The sequence below is a fragment of the Crinia signifera genome, chromosome 12, assembly GCF_055691185.1.
Source record: "Crinia signifera chromosome 12, ASM5569118v1, whole genome shotgun sequence".
Lineage (NCBI taxonomy): Eukaryota > Metazoa > Chordata > Amphibia > Anura > Myobatrachidae > Crinia > Crinia signifera.
This window is the reverse complement of record NC_139228.1, coordinates 35,141,139-35,164,295: the sequence shown is the minus strand read 5'-3', so window position 1 is coordinate 35,164,295 and position 23,157 is coordinate 35,141,139. Positions and strand designations below refer to the sequence as shown.

Sequence of the window (23,157 nt, the reverse complement as noted above, 5' to 3'; positions counted from 1 at the left end):
TTATGCCATTGCTGTTAGTACAGCCTGCTTTGTGCCAGGTGCTGTTAGTACAGCCGGCTTTGTGCCAGGTGCTGTTAGTACAGCCGGCTTTGTGCCAGGTGCCGTTAGTACAGCCGGCTTTGTGCCAGGTGCCGTTAGGACAGCCGGCTTTGTGCCATTGCCATTAGTACAGCCGGCTTTGTGCCATTGCCGTTAGTACAGCCGGCTTTGTGCCATTGCCGTTAGTACAGTCGGCTTTGTGCCATTGCCGTTAGTACAGCCGGCTTTGTGCTATTGCCGTTAGTACAGCCGGCTTTGTGCCATTGCCGTTAGTACAGCCGGCTTTGTGCCAGTACTATATGCTAATGACACATAGGGTTATATAGATTATAATTATACTAGAATACCTTCAATTCAGTGGCTTTGGAAGAAACGCTTCTTTCTAAATGAGCAATCCTGTGTGACGTGTTTTGTCTCTCCGTATGAATGGCATCAGCAGCAGTGGGGTACTGCCGCATCACCTTGTCTGCCAGCTCGGAAACCTGCAGGTTGTGTGCCCTGAGTCCCTGCAGACTTTGTTCCAACACCTGTATGTAACAAAAACACCAATCTATCACATCCAGTAATTGAACACATACAGAGCACAATCTTTTTCCTGACCGACAACACAAACATACTTTCCAACAGCAGCATTGCTATTTACATTTACATTTCTCCACAGACGCTGCAGATTGAAATGCAAATGGTTCTGGAGTATATACTCGGCTATTCCACAAAGGCATTACGTAATATTATTGCAGGAGATGTATGAAGCAGGGAAAAGTGTGTAGAAATGAGCCAGACGAGAAGTTGCCCTTGGCAACCAATCTGCTACTACATCATTTCGTAGAATGCACTTGATAAATGTCCCCTCAAGTAATCCATAAATGTAAGCACTTCACTATATAGCATTAACATAATACCGCTAGCCGTCTCACTGTGCAGCCTAGCTGAGAGGCCAAGCACAGGGTCACTAGCCAAGCACAGGGTTACATGCCAAGCACAGGGTTACATGCCAAGCAAAGGGTTACTTATTTAACCAGTTAACTAATAAAAAAAAATTCTCCACAAAACCTCTCAGACATAATTTTTTAGTAATTATTTAATGAAGTTTGAAAAGTTTTTTTTTAAAGAATAAATGTAAATATCTTCAAATAAAAATGATGTAAAGTCTCCCATTATAAAAGAACTTAGCAGCCCCCCCACCCCTCCATTTGCAATAGACCCGCCAATGGTAATAAATCCTAACAATAACCCCCACATACCCTTAGCAGTAATAAAAATAATAAAATATCCTGCTTTATATCCCTCCCCTATAAAATACCGCGTTGTTTTGTCCTCCTCCCCTGTGATTTTTAGTTTAAGTCATTTTTATTTTAATTTGACTACCCCCCATTCTCCCCCCCTTGAGCCTCACATGGATTTATATTACCCCCCTTTACTGATCGTAGAAGACTTGTATACAAAGCACATCGGAGTGATCAGCAGCCCCCCCCCCCCCCCCATAGTTGTGCTGGAGGGGAAACTATGGGGGTTATTCAGATCATAATTCAATCCACCAGCCGATGTTTGGGGCTTGCACAGGCTCGGATATGCGCATGTGAAAACCCTGAAGCGAACGCCTTTGGGGAGTCACACACTCGCCGAAGCATTCGCTCCAGGATGTGAAGGCAGAGAGCAGGCAGGGGGTGGAAGCAAGGGCGGGCCCATAGAAACACTGGGCGTACCCCTGCGAACACAGGTGTGCCGATGCCTGCTTGGGGCATCAGCGCCGGCCCCGAATTTGGCCATTTCTGTCCAGAAATAAAAGTTAGTCTAGACTGTCTTTTATTAGCAAAGGGGAATGAAAAAAAATCATTCAATGGGGGAGTGACCATCAATCGATTTTCCTCCCGTGCGGCAGAGCGGAATTGTGCAGGCAAATGCCTCCGCTCACATGATATTGAGCAGATTCTACAATACGGCCGGCAGTGTTTACCGGAGATATATGCAGCCTAGTGAACAGGTCTGAATAAGCCCCTATGTTCCCCTGCTAGCACTCTGAGCTTCGGCACAAGCACTTCAGCGCGCTGCTTGCACTGCATACTGGGATGTCATTTTGGGAATGATGTTGGTGGTCAGAGACTGCAGCTGGCTGTGAGGGGTCAGTGTTCCTTTAGTGTCTCTCACCCTCGTGGATGGGCGCAGGCATTTGGGGAACAATAACTACCAGTAATGTGCACAGATTGCCTCTATTAACCGTGCATTTACTAATCAGAACCTCCCTAACAATCTGATATTTTGGGGATATGGATGTCGTACATCCCATACTGTAGAACACACAAGTCGGCCTTGTCAAGTCAGATTCATTTCCATCATGGGTATGAGAAGCTGTGTGACATCTGTGGGTTAATATCAGCACCCGGAGACAATGGGCACAAACAGCACGGCACAGATTAGAAATGATGATTGAAGCGAACGTCTGAGACTGGGATAACCTGGTCTAGATCTGCCAGCTGCCGAGTCTTAGATTAGACTGTAAACAAGGGACCGGTCTACAACCAGTAAATCAGCCAGTGTGTCCGAGCGGGGGACCAATGCCAGGAAATATTCCAGGGCCGCTACTTTTTCAATTTTAAGCTCTTAAAATATATCAATATGATAAAAAAACATTTTGTTGTAAAGGTATGCAGCGTGTGTGCAAGGTTACGCTGTACATATAATTCTTCTAAATATATATAGGCGACCCACATACAGTGTGCCAGTCAGCTTGGTCACACACCTAATGGGCAAATAGGGTGAGATTTATTACACTGGTGTTTGGGCCAAGCCGCCTGAACACTGCTGGCACTACTGACAGAACCCATAGGTGCGTTGCAGTCTTACCGACATATCCAATAATGACCCCACATGCTGCCCAATATCGCAGCTGCCAGGTTTGCAAGGACTACAGCCAGCAGTACAGATAGGTACAGACAAATCCTGCATTGCCGCAGTGTGCCACTGGTGTACAGTCATTAGATCAAGCGGTACTTATATGTTAGTTGGGCGCCCAATTAGCATATGGATGGTAACGTAGGAAAATCGCATCGCATCGCAACCCACAGTATTGCATCGCACCTCCTGCAAAATCGCATGCGATTTTATCGGGTGTGCGATGCCATTACATGAGGTATATAATAATATGATTGTATGTCCTAAAAATAGCTTTTACGCACCCCCCCCACCCCAAAGCGTGGCGAGCCCCGTGAGTGGCGGCGGAACGTGTCCTCCGACTTTTTCATTACCCCACTATCCACGTCGGCGTGGAGTTGATTTTATATAGTGTGGCGAGCGTAGCGAGCCACCGTGCCCGAAGCACGGCGAGCGCAGCGAGGGGACGCGGATTACTTTGCATGTATTACGTGTCCGCTCGCCACGCTTCGGGCTCGGTGGCTCGCCACACTATATAAAATCAAATCCACACCGACGTGGATAGCGGGGTAATGAAAAAGTCAGAGGACGCGTTCCGCCGCCACTGGCCACGCTTCGGGGAGGAGTGGATAGTGGGGGGGGGGGGGGGGGGGTGCGTTAAACCTATTTTTGGGACATACAATAATATTACTGTATACCTAATGTCATGGCATCGCACACCCTATAAAATGGCATGCGATTAAAATCGTATGCGATTAAAATCACATGCGATCGCATGCAATTTTGTGGCAGATGCGATGCCCAGGGCTGAGAGAGCAGTGAATAAATGACATCGGAAAATCGCATCGCACATCGCATGGCCCATGCGATGCGATTTCCCTACACAGATTAGCCCACTAAGCAAATTACTTAGTGGGCGCCCAACTAACATATAAGTACCGATCAAGCCATAGTAGGTAGATATGCATTAAGTTGACCAATGAAGGTCAAAATGGTTTAAGTCGACACATGAAATAGGTTGACCTAAGCATTAGGTCGACAGTTAAAAGGCGAGCACAACGAGCAGATCCGAGGTGACGAGGTACACTGTCTCTAAAGACGACACAGTCGACATGTACACCGTCAAACAAATGTGAAAACCTCACGTTGACCTTTTGACTGTCGATCAAAAGCTTGTGTTGACCTAAAAGCTGAGTTTTTCCTGAATGTCATCGTAGTCGACATGGACACTGCCTAAGTGTACCGCTGCACTCGCCATTCTTCCAGCACAGTGCTTTGCTGCACGTGCAACACTATATTATTCTCCCAACATGCTGTAGTGAATGGTAGTGCATGAAATACCACCTATCGACACATGTCGGCTAAAAAAGTGAAGACCTCATGTCAACCTTTTGACTGTAAAACTTTCCATTGTCAACCTAATGCTTGTCGACCTTCCAGCCATGTCAACCTATTTCACGTGTTGACCCAACATGTGTCGATCCAATGACCCATACAGGTAGGAAATGTAATAAAGCAATAAAGAAGGCAAGTCAGATGCTTGGTTGCATAGGGAGAGGTATCAGCAGTAGAAAGAAAGGGTACTCTTTACCTAGAAGGGCGCCCACGATTTTGATCGTGGGCATCGTAAGGGAAAAAAAATCGCGTCGGTCGCATCGCATGCGACCAAAAAATCGCATGCGATGCGACCGACGCGATGACCGCGATTTCCCATAGGGAACAATGTTAAATGGCCCACAGAGGCCAAATAGGCACCCTGAAGTGTGAAATGGCCCCCCCAATTGTTAACGCCACCCCACGATCAACGTCAACCCGAAGCGTGGCGAGCGCAGCGAGCCCGCGAGGGGCGGCGGTACGCATCCTACGACCTTTTCATACCCCCACTAGCCACGTCGGCGTGGAGTTGAGAATAGAAAGTGTGGCGAGCGCAGCGAGCCACCGAGCCCGAAGCGTGGCGAGCGGATGCAGACACCTTCACAGGTATACGCGTCCCCTCACGGGCTTCACAGGTGTCCGCGTCCCCTCGCTGCGCGGACACCTGTGAAGCTCGTGAGGGGACGCGTATACCTGTGAAGGTGTCTGCATCCGCTCGCCACGCTTCGGGCTCGGTGGGTCGCTGCGCTCGCCACACTTTCTATTCTCAACTCCACGCCGACGTGGATAGTGGGGGTATGAAAAGGTCGTAGGACGCGTACCGCTGCGCTCGCCACGCTTCGGGTTGACGTTGATCATGGGGTGGCGTTAACAATTGGGGGGGCCATTTCACACTTCAGGGTGCCTATTTGGCCTCTGTGGGCCATTTAACATTGTTCCCTATGGAAAATCGGGTCAATTGGGACATTTAATATTGTTCCCTATGGAAAATCGGGTCAATTGGGACATTTAACATTGTTCCCTATGGGAAATCGCGGTCATCGCGTCGGTCGCATCGCATGCGATTTTTTAGTGCATGCGATGCCCGCGATGGCCGCCCTTCTAGGTAAAGAGTACCAAAGAAAGAAGTAATAATGCCACTGTATCGGTCATTGGTACGACCACACCTAGAGTACTGTGTTCAGTTCTGGAGGCCATATCTTCAGAAGGATATAAATACATTAGATACTGTACAAAGAAGAGCAACTAAAATGGTGCATGGCCTACATCACAAAACGTACCAGGAAAGACTAAAAGATCTAAATATGTATACTTTGAAGCAGAGAAGGGAAAGGGGGGACATGGTAGAAACTTTCAAAAATATCAAGGGCTTTAACAAGGTACAGGTGGGAGACATTCTTCACAGGAAGAGGAGCAACAGAACACGAGGACATGCACTGACACTAGAGGGAGCAAGATTCAGGGGAAATGTGAGGAAGAATTACTTCACAGAGAGAGTAGTAGATAAGTGGAATAGCCTCCCATCAGAGGTGGTAGAGGCAAATACAGTAGTACAATTTAAACATGCTTGGGATAGGCATATTGATATCCTTACAAAGAAATAAGGATCAAATATGGTTTGAGGTAACATGTTTAAAAAGGGGCAGACAAGATGGGCCAAGTGGTTCTTATCTGCCCTCAAATTCTATGTTTCTATGTTTACCCGTGTCACTTCCCTACAAAAAAATTAGCATCCCAGGGGCACATTTTCATTTAATGCGTAGTTCCTCTGGCATCTCATGTAATATTAGTTTTCTGATTCATACAATCTATGCTATCCCACCACTGTCATCATTATCAACATCACTTACACCTACCCCGTGCTAGATGTAGAAGCAACAACTGAATTTAGCATTGACCCTTTGAGCGCCAAGTGAATTTGTCAAAATAGGTGAACAAATTGCCAAGCAAACATTTGTATTCATCATAATGACCTGCAATGTTTACCTTATATAGGAAATATCATCTTTACACAGCATTTTGTATTTGAATAAAGATAACAAATGTTCATACGCATGACTCAGAACAGGTAGTAATTCTGTCTGGATGCCCACAGAACGACAAAGCACCCATAATATTTAGATTCTGTGCCCTTCCCTACTTCGAACTGCATCTGCCCTGCAGTTAATATATGATTGGTAGATTATCATAGCCATGTGTAAAGGCTCATACACAGGTCTATGTGTATGAGCTAGGGATGACCATCGTTGCCATTGCCATTGATGGCAATAGTGCAAGAGACCATCGACTGTGACATATTATGCAATGGATGACCATCAATGTTTTACCTATCAATGGACATCTATTTTCTTTGACTGATTGTCCTTTGAGCCAATCAAAATATGGGGGTGAGGATTCAGGGGTGTTGGGGCGGAGCTATGCTCAGTGTCCCAGCCCCTTGGGGTGAAAAAAAAAATCTATTCATTTATGCTGGATATCGATGGAGGGAAACCATCTGGTTTTCCCCATCGAATGCAAAACTATGCTACTTCGACCATAAACCATCGATGACTGTGAATCCCACTTGTGCTCAGCAGGGAGCAGTTATCTACAGAGGGGTTCAGTTACAAGTCTGGATATCTGAATGAACTATGCTCACTCCTGGGCTGTCTTCCACTATAGGTCATGACTCTCCTGCTATGTGGGTGAAAAAAAAAACAACCCTGTATAGAGCATATCTTGTAATCAGAGCACTGAATTAGCTGCTCTCCTGGCTGGAGTCCCAAAAAAAAAAATCATCCACTTGTTCTTATGAAGGAATGATATTCAAACAGAACAACTTTATTCAGGGGTAAGACTTACAAAACATATATACTGTGGTATGCCCTGAATTAATCAATCAATGGACAAAAAGCGCCTCCACCTGTTGGGTTGATCCAGTGACTACTGCTATGGCCCCTGATGTTGGTCGACATTCAAAAGGTCAACACAAGCAAAAGGTGGTTATGGAAGAGGCTTACATACAAAAAGGTCAACTTGAGTTTTTCACTTACTTAATTTTATTTTTTGGGGGACTTTTTTTTTACTTTTTATCATTCACGTGGGTTCTGATTGCAACCAATATATTGTGCAGCAGTAGTGGAGTGAGGCACCATGCCTGAAGATCACAAGGGCACGCGCTACACTTATCGGCGGTCAATGTCGACAGGTGTCAACATTTACACCCAAAAACTTTTAAAAAACGGTCTACCTTTTTCAGGTCTTTACCTTTTTTAGGTTGATCTTTTGACACTGTTGACATTTAACATGTCAGCCTTTTGTCAATGTCGATCTTTTGCTTGTGTTGACCTATTGTCTACTTAGACACTGTAGATCTTTCCAGCCACACCTTGTTATTTAATGTATTAGTGCCACAGCTACTGTACCACTTGTTTCCACGTACAGTACTGTATATACGCTGCGAGCAGATGTTGTAGCATATACATCCAGTTGACTTCTCCTCTGTTTGCAGCAGAAAAGAAGCCCAGGACTTACTTTTCTGCTGCTCTGAATCAGGGGTCATGTGACATCATCAGCCCGCCCCGAGCAGGCCGGGGAACACCTGTATTCCCTGGGGCCTGCCCACTGTTTTGTTGGTACTTCAATGAAATTCCAGGCGTCCACCCCAGAACGCCCGGACAGATCCGTGAACGCTCCGGTGAGTAAAAATCTTGCCAAAGGCGTTCGCTGCGGCGGTTTTCCATATGCGCATTAGCAGCTAGTAAAAATCGATGTCATTCGCACACCACAGCTATTACAATGAGCAAATATGGTATTATGTCGGTAGATAATCTCTGAGACTTACATGCAGATCCCGGATCCTTTGCTGTAAAGTGTTTTGCGCCCGGTCTTCAGAGAGTTTAGCAGACATGAGCCGTTCACATGTGTCCTCCACTTGTTCCATGTGCGGTGCCAGCTCCTCACGTGAACCCGTGTAACTCTCCCACAGCTGCAATGAGAGGCCGACCGATCGCAACTGGCCAGAGAGTTCCTCACAAGCGGCATCCCACCTGTCATTGCACAAACAGCAGTACAGTGATAAAAAGGATTCCATCACCTGGGAACAGTGGCCACAACTATTTTGTTGCCTGAACCAAAATACAAAAGCAGAATGTTTCTCAGTGATGTCACAAGTTCCTACCCCAGCCGATTTGGTACGCACTAGACCAGTAATGGCTAACCTTGACACTCAAGCTGTTGTTGAACTACACTTCCCAGCATGCCCTGCATCAGTTTTAGCATGGCCGAATAGCAAAACCATAGCAGGGCATGCTGGGATGTGTAGTTCAACATCTGGAGTGTCAAGGTTAGCCATCACTGCACTAGACGATATGTCATCATCCAATGTGCAGAGAGTTAAGATGGCCATACACCTGAACGATCTCAGGCCTGTGTTCACATAGAACTAATAAAACAGCCAAATCTAACTCTCTCTGCCCATATTACATCTGCCCCACCTGCAGTGCAGGTAGGGCAGAGAGTGATTGTGCCTTTCCGAGTGAATCAGAATAACCCCCATAGTGAGGATTATCGATACAATGCATGGTCAGGCAGGATGGCTTGCGGTCGTAAGCACTTCGTATGTACTTTTAAAGCACATACGTTCACTCGTTCAATCGCTCTTATGACCTCCATGCAATATGTTTATGTAGAGTAGTAACAGCAAGCGCCCCATCTTTTATCTCAGCCCTGAGCCCCATCCATTGTAAAGACAGCAATGGATAGTAGATACAACACATGATGTAATTCCAGGAAGCACTGACCTGTCTCTGGAGTCCTTGCACGCCTCTCCTAGGATGGCCAGAACTGTGGGACTGCAGAGATCTCGTAAATGACTTATAGAGGTTCTAAGCTTGTCCCAGTTTTGTTCCCGTTGCTCCGCTTCCTCCTGGACCTCCTACAGGAATACAGTACTAGTGTTATAGGACATCTTTACTATGGATGCTTTGTGAGATACATTTCATCTACACAGGGGAAGCTCGCCTTTACATCTACTCCAATACAATCAGCATGGGACATGGTCACTAGGTCCAGTAAAGGTCACCAGGGCCTAGGTTGACACCTGAAATGGTCGATAGAGTGGGAATGTCGACACACGCATTAGGTCGACAATGGGAAGGTCAACAGTCAAAAAGGTCGACATGAGTTTTTCATGTTTTTTTTGATGACTTGTGCGGACAGGTGGTATTTCATACCCCACCATCCACTAGAGTGTGGCGGGAGAATATAATAGTGTGCTGGGTGCACTAATACGGTGCCCATATCAACTTACTGCATGGCGAAATTCAAGACCAAAAAAAAATATTTCAAAATCATTTAGACCTTTCCATTGTCGACCTAATGCATGTGTCAACCTTCCCACTTTAGCCATGTTGACCTATTGCATGCGTCGACATAAGCCCTGTGTCTTTAGTGGTTGATCTAATGTTTGTGGCCCTTCATTCAGTCGACCCTATGACCCATATCCATTATCATCATCCAGGAGATTTACTAAGCCTTGGAGCGTTATTGTGTGGAGAGAGATAAAGTACAAGGCACTCAGCTCCTAACTGTCATGTTACATGCTGCATTCAAAAAATGGCAGTTGATTGGTTAGTAGTTTCCCTCTATACACTTTATCACTCTCCAAGACTTAAAACATCTGCCCCATATCACTTCCCGCACCACGTATGCTTCCGTTGGGACTGATTTCACCAGAGAAGGTTTGTGATATCAGACAAACGTACAATTATTAAACTCATTTATGCATATAAACATATAAGTAGAGGTTTGCAGTTACCCACTGGCATTTCTATAATAGGTGTAAAGTGTGCACACAGGCCCTTAGGTCCCCGCGGCCCACACACCACATCCCATATAATTATACTTACCTCTTTCGGCCTATGGCTGGTTTCAGAAATCACTGGGAAAATTCTCACAATGGCCATTTTCCCAGTGATTTGTACATACACAGTAGAGATGTCCCCTGAAACAATGCACAGAAGCCATGTTTCTGGAGACCTGGGCATGCAGAATAGACTCTTGCATTGTGTACTGGGATTGTCTGGCTAGGTATATTCACATTGTATACCATTTTCTTTGTATGTCTTTTATCTATGTATTTTTTCACATATGTTTTACTTTTGGAACACCTGAACACTGAGTATCTGCTTGCACACACCATACACTCTATAATAACACACTCTGTAACACTTCATCTTCAAATTTACAGTAACCCATAAAAGTATCTAGGAGGGTACGACATTAAATATCAGAGATCTCCGATTTTATGATCGCAATAGATTTACCAAGTTTCGGCACCATCAATGGGGTTAGTCACTGCACCCCATGTGCTACTTATCGGAAGGTGGCTCTGTAGTTTTCCTCCCCAGCAATGGCCAATCGCACATGCATAGTCTGCACCAAAATAAGATAGTTGATGCAGTAATTTTACACATTACAGGGATGGGCTCCTTTCGGAGGCTCTGTCCCTGGATGTGCTTGTAGCTGAAATCAGGCAATCTCTCATGTAACATGTGCAGATAGTTAGATTTGGGTGGGGGGTGTACTTCAAACTGATATCAATATTGTAGTGTAAAAAGAAGCTAGTATTCTCCCTGCACAGAAACAATAAAACACCAAAATCTAACTCTCTCTGCACATGTTACATCTGCCCCACCTGCAGTGCATACGGTTTTGCCCATCAGAGAGTGATTGTGCCTTTGTGAATGAATCAGAATAACCCCCCATAATGCATGAACTCAGCGTGACACGGTAGCGCCGGGCAATTAAAATGATATGCAGCATGTCTACCGCTGTATCTGCATAGCAAATGAAAGTTCCAGTAAATTAGTGCATTCGCAGATTTTAATGTAAAAAGTAGCAAAAGAGACGCCCGGAGCAACGAGTGGTGCCAAAGCATGGAATGGCTAGAAGGGCTGTTTAAGGCGAAATGAGGCTCGATGTACGTGGACACATCTGTAAATGTGTTTTCTTTGCAATGTCAACAACCAGAGAAAATAACTTGCTATTCCTTGCACAAACATGTGATGTGTTACTTTATATATAGATAATATACAAGAACTGTACCTGCAGTCGCTTCAAGTGGTGCTTCAGGCAGTTCAAAGTGGGCGAGGGGTTTTTGCTTTGGTCAAGAACATACAGTGATTTGACAGTCATCCTCTCTATATGTTCATAGTTTTCACTGTAGGCTTTATAGTGTTGCAACACTGAGTGCATGGCGGTCATAAGCTCTTCAACCTGAAATTACAGATGTACAGATTAAACAGAAGTACTTTGATATTTAGGCTGGAAACGGATGCTACGGATTGTAAGTCTGATGTGTGCAGGGATATTGTACAACTACAGCTTTATCGACAACGTTCTTCGCTTCAGCAGACAATGTATACCTGTAAATGTGTGTTGTAACTGTTGCTGCTAACCCGCATATACACTCGCCAATACTCCATGAGCTATATATCGGCAGTGTTTCCCCCTGAACTCCAGAGCAAATGATATTCAATGATATCAGTGAACGATATTGTACAGTGACATCCTCGGGACCTGCTGAACATGGCGGGCATTGGCTATATACTGTAGTAGCCAAAAATGACCTGCATATTCAGTAAAAGGGGGTGGTGGAATGATATTGAGTTTATAAACTAGATGAGAATGTAAAATATATCATTCAGAAGGCCCTTCTGAGCAAGATCATGTACATTCTTGTCTAGTATGTATGTGGCTATAGTGCTGTCACCTAAATAAGTTTTAGGGGCATATGGAGAAAGATAAAGTACCAACCAATCAGCTCCAATCACTTATCAAACATAGACTGCAACATGGCAGTTAAGAGCTGATTGGATGGCACTTTGATAAGCACGGATCGCTCAGTGTGTGAACCCTCAGCGACTACAATGTCCCACACGGCGCCGTTGCCTGACTAGATTTATACTGCATGCAGTATCTAGTCATCACCAGTGTTCACTCACCAGAGAACACTGGCCATGACAGATCGCTCAGCACCCATCACCGGCGCATCGCTGTGTGCTGAGCGATCTGTGTTTAGCTGCATCGCTGAGCACAGACGCTGACTCACCCCCATGTGTACAGGGCATTAGTCTTAAAATCTAGAAGCACAAACCTGTTTGGCCACAGCGTCCCTCTTTCTCAGCAGGGAATGTGACGTCCGCAAACCTCCACTTGCAATGTTTTGGTCTTCTGTTGGATCTCTGCTAGTTTCCAATTCTCCAATCACATTGGACTTCGATTTGATTTGCTCTTCAAGCTCCTACCACAAATAATTCATTTTATTCTCACTTTTGCTACTTATTCACCATACTACACAAAGTTCTATAGGAAAGTGCAATGCAGCAGAGCTGGCCCAACCATTAGGCAAACCAAGAATTTTGCCTTGGGGCACATAACTCCCCTGATGGCACACCAGCCGCTGACATGAAGGAGAAGCGGACAGTGATGTATATATAAATAGAAAACCCCCCTTCTTCTAAATTATTGGCCACGCAAAACAGCTGATGGTTATAAATTGAGAAAAATAAATAAATAAATATAAGCACAGTAATATTGCAGCACATGTGGCCATGGTACATGCACAGTCCAAAAATAAGCAGTCATTTGGCTCAGGACTGCATGTGGGCTTGAATAAGGCCTTAAGTTGCTAAAAGCTTGCCATAGACCGGATTCAGACTCAATGTTGTCCCGATGTCTGTTGCTCTACGTGTGCGCTGATCTGTGTCCGCGATGACAGTCTCAGTGCCAACTAAGTCACATGAATGACTGGTATGCTGCGGATGTTTGGGAGCAGAAAACAAGTGGAGACAGTCAGTGGGGTTTATTCTAGTTCATTCTTTCTGACAAAATCCTTCTTAGATGGACAAAACCATGTGCACTGCAGGGGGGCAGATGTAACATGTGCAGAGAGAATTAGATTTGGGTGAGTTATTTTGTTTCTGTGCAGGGTAAATACTGGCTGCTTTATTTTACACTGCAATATAGATCTCACTTTGAAGAAAAACCCCACCCAAATCTAATTCTCTCTGCACAAGTTACATCTGCCCCACCCGCAGTGCACATGGTTTTGTCCATCTAAAAAGGATTTTGTCAGAAAGAATGAACTAGAATAACCCCCAGTGTTACAAAAAATGGGGGCGTGTCAGCATGGTTTTCTGGGCGTGCCCTGATCAGGGTCTGTCTGCCACACAGCTTCACTTGCACCGACGGAATGAAAACATTGCCCAGTACTTGTGTAGTTTCACGGCTCCGCCGCGCGCACAGTCTGTCTCAGAGACTTGGCAGCAGCTCTGTTTAAATGTTCGCGTGCCGCTCTAGCTCTGTCTGACTGTGCGCGTGCCGCTCTAGCTTTAAGCTACGTATTGTCAGCTTAAGTTATCAGCGTAGTGCCGGGCAGCAGCAGCAGCGCGCTGCCCAGGCGCTGACAGGTCACTGCGGTACTTGTAGTTCCACAGTGAAATAGGCAGCCCTGCGCACCGCTGACAACGGGGGCATGTAAAAGTGGACACCCCGGGCACACCGCTGACGTGGCGGGACTTCTAAACTACACACCCCGGCACACCGCTATCCCAGGGGGCGTCTCCCCCAAGTAGACGCTAAATTTAGATGCTAAAGCGTCTGAAACCCGGACTATCTGCAAGCCGCTAAGAAGGGGGGAGTCTGGATTTAGACAATAAAGCGTCTGAAACCCGACTACCTGCTAGCCGCTAAGAAGTGGTGGTGTCCCCCATGTAGACGCTAAAATTTTGACGCTAACCCGGACTATCTGCAAGCCGCTAAGAAGGGGGGTATCTGGATTTAGACGCTAAAGCATCTAAATTTAGTTGGGTCTAGGGGTACACTATTAAAAGCTGTCCACAATGACACTAGTCGACACAACAGCTGTCGACCTTGTAAATTCAACTATCCACGCCAACCCGAAGCGTGGCGAGCGCAGAGAGGCCCGCGAGGGGCGGCGGTACGCGTCCTATGACCTTTTCATACCCCCACTATCCACGTCCCCTGGAATCACTCTTTCGAGTCCGCTCGCCACGCTTAGGGCGTGAAGCCCGCGAGGGGACGCGTATACCTGTGAAGGTATGCGCGTCCCCTCGCGGTGGCTCGGTGCGCTCGCCACACTTTATAAAATCAACTCCACGCCGACGTGGATAGTGGTGGTATGAAAAGGTCGTAGGACGCGTACCGCCACCGCTCGCCACGCTTTGGGTTGGCGTGGATAGTGGAATTTACAAGGTCCACAGCTGTTGTGTCGACTAGTGTCATTGTGGACAGGTTTTAATAGTGTACCCCTAGACCCAACTAAATTTAGATGCTTTAGCGTCTAAATTTAGATGCCCCACCACCTTAGCGGCTTGCAGGGAGCCTAGATTCCGCCGCTTAAGCGTCTAAATCCAGAAACCCCGGCTTCTTAGCGGCTAGCAGGTAGTCGGGTTTCAGACGCTTTAGCGTCTAAATCCAGATACCCCCCTTCTTAGCGGCTAGCAGATAGTCCGGGTTTCAGAAGCTAAAGTGTCAAAATTTTAGAGTCTACATGGGGGACACCACCACTTCTTAGCGGCTAGCAGGTAGTCGGGTTTCAGATGCTTTATCGTCTAAATCCACACTCCCCCTTCTTAGCGGCTTGCAGATAGTCCGGGTTTCAGACGCTTTAGCGTCTAAATTTAGCATCCACATGTGGGACTCCCCCTTTGATAGCGGTGTGCCGGGGTGTGTAGTTTAGAGGCCCCGCCACATCAGCGGTGTGCCCGGGGTGTCCATTTTTACATGCCCCCCGTTGTCAGCGGTGCGCAGGGCTGCCTATTTCACTGTGGAACTACAAGTACCACAGAGACCTGTCAGCGCTTGGGCAGCGCGCTGCTTCTGCTGCCCGGCGCTACGCTGATAACGTAAGCTGACAATACATAGCTTACAGCTAGAGCGGCACACGCACAGTCAGACAGAGCTAGAGCAGCACACGCACAGTTAAACGGAGCTTCTGGCAGACTGCCAAGTTTCTGAGACAGACTGTGCGCGCGGCGGCGCCGTGAAACTACACAAGTACCCATTGCCCATTCTAAGGGTTACTCAGAGGAATATGCAGGATCGGATTTTCTAGGTGGAATTCAATTGTATTTCACAAGAATTTTAGCGTGCTATCCCCAGGGTTGGTCAGCTGAAATTCGCAAATGCGTGGCTAAAAACTGACCATAATGGGTGCAATATACGTAAAAAATAGATCAATAGAAAATCACCCTACGATCTCCAGTCTCTTTAGATGGGAGATCGGGTGCCATATAACAATTGAATACCACCCTTCATGTTTGTTTGTGCTAAAAGGGTCAGAGGATAGGCCTATGCGGACACACCTGTATACATGGACGGATCCTAGGGGTATATTTAATAAAGTCTGGTTAAAAAGCAAGAGTAATACACCTAACCTCAGACTTGTTTTGAAAGTATTACTATTGCCTTGGCAAAACCCAGCCCTCAAAGGAGGCTTTGAAAAGAACAGATATTAAGTAAAAGACCTCCTGTCAGTCTGTGCAGCTACAGGTGACTCCTGTCACGGTTACTTGTCCTGTGATAATCTACTGCAGAGTGCAGGTAATCGGGGTGGGGGGATGGGACTCCACATTAGAGACCACCTCACTTATCTTTGACACTTGGCTTGCACCACCTGAAACAACGCTTTCCTATTGAACCACAAGTGGATCAACCCCAATTTTCAGATTCCAAAAATGAATTGTGAGGATCAGCATTCCGAGTCTGTGCCTGCTGTTTACCCGACTGGTAAATTACCTAATGGGATCGCCAAAAGTGCAGATCATTTAACTATGCCTCTCTAATGTGGGTGTATATAGAACCTTTGTGCTTTTTGCAGTTGAGCCTCGGAAATAATTCATCCACATAATTGTTTTTCCCTGAAATTGCAGGACGTACATGAATTTCAAGTGGAGGATGATTCATCTGGGCATATTGAAGAGCGGTTCTCTATCAAATACGTCCAGAAATATTAGTAACCCAAATTGTTATATACAGAAATGATCTACAAAAACTCTGCATTGAAACAAAACTATTGCGGAAACAATATTTTTATACACGTTCAGTAAAATAAAGGAAGAATCCGTTAAATTCTTATTACTGCCATTTCTTAGTAGGCACTCTATAGTTGTCCCAGGCCACTAGGTGGCGCTCTTTTATTGTAGTGCATGGACAGTATATCTTCTTGTCTATGTAACGTAAGTAATTGATTACACATCTCCAAAATGTTAAATTAAAGGAGAAAAATAGACACTACTTGTAAATAGGACGTTTCCCTTTAAGCTCACAAATTGAACGTACACAAACACACACATAGGGTCTTGGAAGGTTCAGGTCTCCAAAGCTTTCAACTACTCATAATTTTGTTAGACAAACTTTTTGATAGGCTTGAGCTATTGTAGCACTTACCGTGCACTCTGCTAGGACGCTCTCGGCTGCTCTTATACTTGATGGTCTGTGCAATTTTGTCAGTCTTAGCTGTTGGGCATCAAACCAATTGCTCACCGTCTGTCTTCTGCTCTCTTGGTCAGAAATGCTCTCAAGGCTCTGCTCCAAGTGTTGAATCTGAAACAGGGAAGTGTTATAGTACCCTTCACAGAAACACACAAATTAGAACATTCCCGTTCTATTCTGTGACCATACGCAAGGCAGGAAATGTAAATGAGAACAAAGTGAGTAAGACGTCTATATACGTATTGCGCTTGTACCTCAACAAAACCTATAGCTAGCTTATGAACTAGAATAAAACCCACTGACACAATAAAGACACAGACACAGCTGCATTAGATTTAAAAGGTCAGTAGTTATTATATGGACTTACCCTTTTTCGTAAAGGGCTGGCAAGTAAGGCCAGCTCTAGTTAAGTCTAACAAATTGGTGGCACCAACTAAAACCATGGCGGCGACTGAAATGCCCCATCTAAACTAAGCATAACCCACGTTGGGCAAGTCTCACCACCCCTTATGCTTGCCTACCGTCCCGCATTCAGCAGGAGGCTCAAGACTTTTGCATGAGCCTCGCGTTGCCCTGCAAACCAACTCAAGCCTCCCGTTGCCTGACGAGCACAGAATGAAGGATGACTCAGAGGCGTCCTTAAAGCAAACAGCAGGTGTTGAACTTCTAAGACGCCACCTCCACACTTTCAGCTGAGGTTCTAGATGCGCAGATATAGCTGCAGCCACTGGCTGCGCTGCACTGCCGACGCGATATCTATGTGCACAACGTCACTCACAGACATATCGGGGGCACACGCCCACCGACCCACTAGCGATATATTTCCCAGTGTGTACCGAGTCTTAGATTACCATATTATCCCTTTAAACCAGAACATTTATGAATTACACAGGAGGCTGGCAGTGTAATTTATGAGTAACCTGTGTAATTCAGGAGTATCCTGGTGTAATCAGACAGTATGGTGCCCTAGGAGGAGAATACTTCATTGCAACAATCGTAGACGTGTGCTACACATTTGATTAGGGTTTAATAGGGTACTGTGAGTACTGAGTATTCTTTGTGACTTTTGCCAACACCCCTATTTTATGTTGCCTCATGTCACTGGTCCATCAATTTAATACATTTTATCATTTCTGATCGATACGGATGGTACTTGATTGTAATAGAGGCAAAAAACTGATAAATATACATAGCTAAATAGAAGGATGATTTAAATGTTGTAGATTAAAATCTAATTTTACTGTATATAATACATGCATAAGACCAATCAAACCTTTCTGTTGAGGTCTCCCTGCATCTGGCTCCACTGCAGGTTTAAGGAACCCAGTAATTCGGCAAGTTCTGCTCTATGGTACCGTTTGCTCTCCACATCACCAACACTAAGCTGCAGCAAAGACTGGTTGACAAAATCAACAATCCCCTGCGTGTGGCTCATTTCTTTCCGAGAGATCTGTCAAAAGAACCATGTGTATGTTACCTCAACCTACAGAAATCTATATACTCACGTTCAATGCTGTTAGGGTATGGGCGATAAATGGGAAGGGTGGTACAGATACGTACATTAGGGAGAATGGCTTACAGAGGCGGATTAGCCCACCGGGAAACCGGGCCGTGTCCCGGTGGGCCTGACCAGATTTCACTCTGGCTGGGCCGCTTACCTTCGTTAGAAGCTGCCGCAGCCCAGCCTGGTCACAAACGGCAGCATTGCCCAAAACAAATATGGCCACGGCATATATTAAATACACATATGTGGCGACCATATTTGTTTTGGGCAATGCTGCACAGTGTTTACATCCATCACTATGGCCTAAATAGTGCACCAGGGTGACTGTCCCGATGAATAAGGCACTTTCAGACCCACCTTATACTTCTGCAGAAGACCCCTGACCTCAGCTGCAGTGGGCGGAGCACTCTGCGTGGACTGCAGCTCTCTAGAGAGCTCTGCTGCTTTCATCCAGTCCATCAGTTCCTGAATTGCTTGAAGAGATGGGAGTTTCTCCATAAGAAGCTTCAAAGACAAGTCAAAGTTTAGTTTAAAGGAGTTTGTGAAAGGAACATTCAAGATGGAGATATTGCTTAGGATTAGTAAAAAAATTTGGTACGTGGGATACGGATGAAAAAAAAAAAAAAACCATTCATCTTGTCGGTGACAAAGATTTAACAAGGACTTCCTGTGCAGGATACCGTGGGAGATGTATGATGCGTCGTTATGGGGGGAGAAGCGGTTTCAGTGACCCCCCTGTCCTGCTATAATACATCTGCCCCTCGGTTCCTCAGGGGACCTTTGTTCATGGCTAGTTGGAGCAGGAAGGAACACCGAAAAAATGTATGTATGAGTGATCCTATTAGATAGTGGTGCTGATAATGTCAGGGGTGCTGTGCATTTACAGAATACCAGCCAAATCATACAAAGGAGAAGTGGTATTAGCGCACATTACATTCACCGATACCGCTTCTCCCCCATAACGATGTATCATACATCTCTCCCAGTGTCTAAGTTACAGTAATGTAGGTTTGGCTACTTGACATATAAAACATCTGATCTTACCTTTTGCAGCTTCTCTTGAATTGGAGGTAATGCAGCAATAAGCTCCGCCCACCTTTCCTCGAAGTTCCCCAAGCTCACTTTGAGGACTGCGGTGTCTGCTTCCTTCAGTCGGAGTAGCTGGGTGCCATTATTCAACACTGATGTCTTTAAAGAACATTTCTCATCCACATCATTTGTAAATTCCTTTAACACAATAAAAAAAAACTCAGGATTGGGAGATAATCACAGTATCTTCGATACCATATGGAGGGTGTGGGGCTAAATGATGTGAATCCCTTTACTTTGACCCCACCTCCTCCCAGTGGACCATATTGGCACAAACCAAGGAATAGAACATTAGAATAGCCTTATAACCTCCTAGAGAGATTTATGTTAAAGAAAGTGCACTTCGTTTTTCATGGAATTACTGCTTTTGTGCTAAATAATTGTTAGATGTTAATGAATTTTTATAAAAAGAAAGCAATTGCATCATAACAGGTACAGAGATGCCAAGAGTGAATTCAATTCCGGGTGCCTTTGGTGAATTTAGCAGATGCCAATGGCATTCCAGGGAATGCAAAGGATAATTAGCTATGTTGCGCTAACATGAATACTTTTGTAATTCTAGAAGATGATTGGGTGATACCTAACAATCTTTCCCTATGAATGTTTTTGAGCATTTTCCCTATGAATGTTTTTGAGCATTTTCCTTTCCAGTAAATTAATAATAATAAATAATGACCAATTATTGTCCCTCTCTAAGGGGGTTATTCTGGTTCACTCCTTCTGGCAAATTCCTTCATGCATGTGCACTGAAGGGGGGGGGGGGGGGGGGGGGCAGATGTAAAATGTGCAGAGAGAGTTAGATTTGGGTAGGTATTTTTTTTGTGCAGGGAAAATACTGACTGCTTTATTTTTACACTGCAATATAGATCTCACTTTGAAGAAAAACCCCACCCAAATCTAATTTTCTCAGTACAAGTAACATCTACCCCACCTGCAGTGGGGATAGAATGGATACAATTAATCAGCTTATAGTTCAGTACATTCTGAGCCCCATCTACATGTTGAAACAAATAAAAGGGTTACCTACTGTACCCTTTCACAAAAAAAAAAAAAAGAACTACCGTTACAAAACGTATACAGGAGATTGCACATAAACACCGCAATGTATTTAGTGTATTCGATTCTTGACAAGTGACATTCTAGTACTTAATGGTTGTTTGCTCACTCCCCATTATGGCTGCAACTCTACGAACCCTTTTCAATTTCTGAAAATGTGGTCAGAGTGTACGTGAATCCATTAACATGTGGCAGAGACTGGGTTTATATCTGGAACATCTCTGCCTGGTGTCACGCATGAATTGAAACAATCTGAGCGGTTCTGTTCTTCAATTTTCTATCATGACGACCGTCTTTGGCAGAACGGGGTCCAGAATATTAGCATTTGGTTTAGAAACAGAATAGGCTGAGTAAATCATGTCAGAAAAGCCCCAACAGAAATATTAGTTTGATGACTTCTGGCATTAATGTAGCCCTAATATTTGTACTGGATGTACAGATTGCTGAGCGAGAGTGAAGGGTTTAAACCTCTTACTGGCAGAGGCTTGGAAACCACTAGAGAGTTAACCACTGCGACCCACTGGGGCAGACAGGCTGCAGTCTGAGCAGCACTGTAGCAGAACAGTAGAGCTGGAGGGTGCTGTATAGCTCACAGACAATGCACAGGTCAACGGTGAATATGTTGACCCCAAAAGGTCGACATGAGTTTTTCACTTTTTTTTGGAGTCAACGTCAGCACCTAAACACGTGGATCCCCAATTAGTGCACTGGCTTCGCTTGCCATGCTTTTCATGTGTCAACAAAATGCCACGTCGACATATTGCTTGTTTCTACCTGTTGACCATGTAGGCTATATGTATGTCGACCCTCTCTGCACTCACAGCCCTGTCCTAATATCCCCCTCTCTGCACTCACAGCCCTGTCCTAATATCCCCCTCTCTGCACTCACAGCCATCTCCCAATACCCTCCTCTCTGCACTCACAGCCCTGTCCTAATACCCCCTTCTCTGCACTCACAGCCCTGTCCTAATACACCCCTCTCTGCACTCACAGCCCTGTCCTAATACCTCCCCCTTCTCTGCACTTACAGCCCTGTCCTAATACCCCCCTCTCTGCACTCACAGCCTTGTCCTAATACCCCCCTCTCTGCACTCACAGCCCTGTCCTAATACCCCCCCCCCCCTCAGCACTCACAGCCCTCTCCTAATACCCTCCTCTCTGCACTCACATCCCTGTGATAATAACCCCCCTCTCTGCACTCACAGCCCTGTCCTAATACCCCCCCCCCCCCACCCTCTACACTTACAGCCCTGTCCTAATACCCCCTTATCTGCACTTCGGCAACCTGGCCCGCAACACCCGATATAGCAGGTCATGTTGTCTTGCTGCCCGAGACTACTCCGTGTCCGTGCTGCTCCCTGCCCCCTCTCAGTGCTCCTGAAGCCGATGGGAAAACATATTCACTTACACAGGTTAGGGCCAGTGTTTTTTTTTTATTTATCTGATTGCTGTGGGGGCTGAATTACTATGGGAGACTATGTGTTCTATTACTATGGGGCAGTGTATGGTGGAATTACTAGGGAGGACAGTGTGGGTGGAGTTATTGTGGGAGGGGGGCAATATGCGGAATAACAGGCTGCAGACAGAGAAAATCCTTTTAGTACGTACAGAGAATCGGTATGTACAGGGACATTCTCTACATTTAGTGGTTAACTCCCTTTTCTCCACTAAGTAACTGTATCTGTCAGATTGAAATTACTGAGCCAAACATTTCTGGTAACAGCAACCAAAACTGTGCTAGAGTAAAAATATTTCATAATTTCTATTAGGCCAATTTGTGCAATCTCAAACATATATAAAATCACTAGTTCAATATTATGGTGTGTACACACGGTGAGATTCCCTTGCTATTCAACTTAAGATTTGAGTGTACAATTCATACAATCAGCATTAGATTTGCACTATATAGTCATTGCTGCTCTGTCTATCTCGGTTTTGATTTGTGCTGCCACGGGAGCGAGCATCGGGATCGCAAGGTAAAAGACCTGTGTGATCTGCATGCGATTTTGACTATATAGTCAAAAATCTAATGTCAAATCTCACCGTGTGTACACAGCATAAGTCTAAAGATCACATCCATCTGCAATTAATTTGGTCAATTCCCCAAGAATGTTGGCAAAATCTGGAAATTTTAAAATGTAGAATTTCTCCAATTAACTGATAGATTGCCGATCATCGAACAGAAGGAATTGTGGTAAGGACTTGCAGATGTATGGGGCCCCTAAAATGTTACTTTTCAGTCTAAGTTAAACATGAAGTATCTGCTTCTTACAAAGAACGTGGTAAGGTTCCTTTTGATGGTTTCCAGGTCCTGAGAGGCCTCCAGAGACTGCATCCTGTATCGTTCCAGCTTCTGGTGGGCAGATTCCAGCCATTCTGATAACGCAGCTGAATCCTTGTTATAACTGCGATAACAAACATCACAAATTAGCACAAATGTTCTCGAGAAATAAGTAAGTACAAAATGATGGTTTTGAAGCGCAGTCAATGTCGGATGACTAACACGCAGCTTTTCTGCGAAAATCGAAAAACCAGAAAACAGATTACAGCGGCAGCTTTTCAGGCTGACCTCAGATCATAAATTCTTTCCTTTTTATTAGCCAAACTTCTTAAAATATAAACAGAGATTACATTTTGCTAAATTCAAAAAGTTGAAAACATTTCCAAGAATCTGCTCCAGAATAACTATTTTAATTGAATAAGAATTTTCCAAAGACCTAAAAAGC

General features: G+C 45.1%; 1 protein-coding gene across 6 annotated transcripts in view; it reads right to left on the bottom strand.

The window, feature by feature from the left end:
* The window catches only part of SYNE2 (spectrin repeat containing nuclear envelope protein 2), a 351,025-nt gene that overhangs the window by 89,038 nt on the left and 238,830 nt on the right, over positions 1-23,157 (bottom strand). For all 6 annotated transcript variants that reach the window (XM_083167027.1, XM_083167022.1, XM_083167024.1 and 3 more), the window contains 10 exons: positions 22,704-22,836; positions 19,331-19,513; positions 18,644-18,790; positions 18,056-18,232; positions 16,738-16,893; positions 12,422-12,568; positions 11,371-11,541; positions 9,066-9,199; positions 8,108-8,312; positions 387-566 (listed from right to left, as the gene is read on the bottom strand). In XM_083167027.1, coding sequence (XP_083023153.1) covers positions 387-566; positions 8,108-8,312; positions 9,066-9,199; positions 11,371-11,541; positions 12,422-12,568; positions 16,738-16,893; positions 18,056-18,232; positions 18,644-18,790; positions 19,331-19,513; positions 22,704-22,836 — 1,633 coding nt within the window. The remainder of the gene's footprint in view (positions 1-386; positions 567-8,107; positions 8,313-9,065; positions 9,200-11,370; positions 11,542-12,421; positions 12,569-16,737; positions 16,894-18,055; positions 18,233-18,643; positions 18,791-19,330; positions 19,514-22,703; positions 22,837-23,157) is intronic.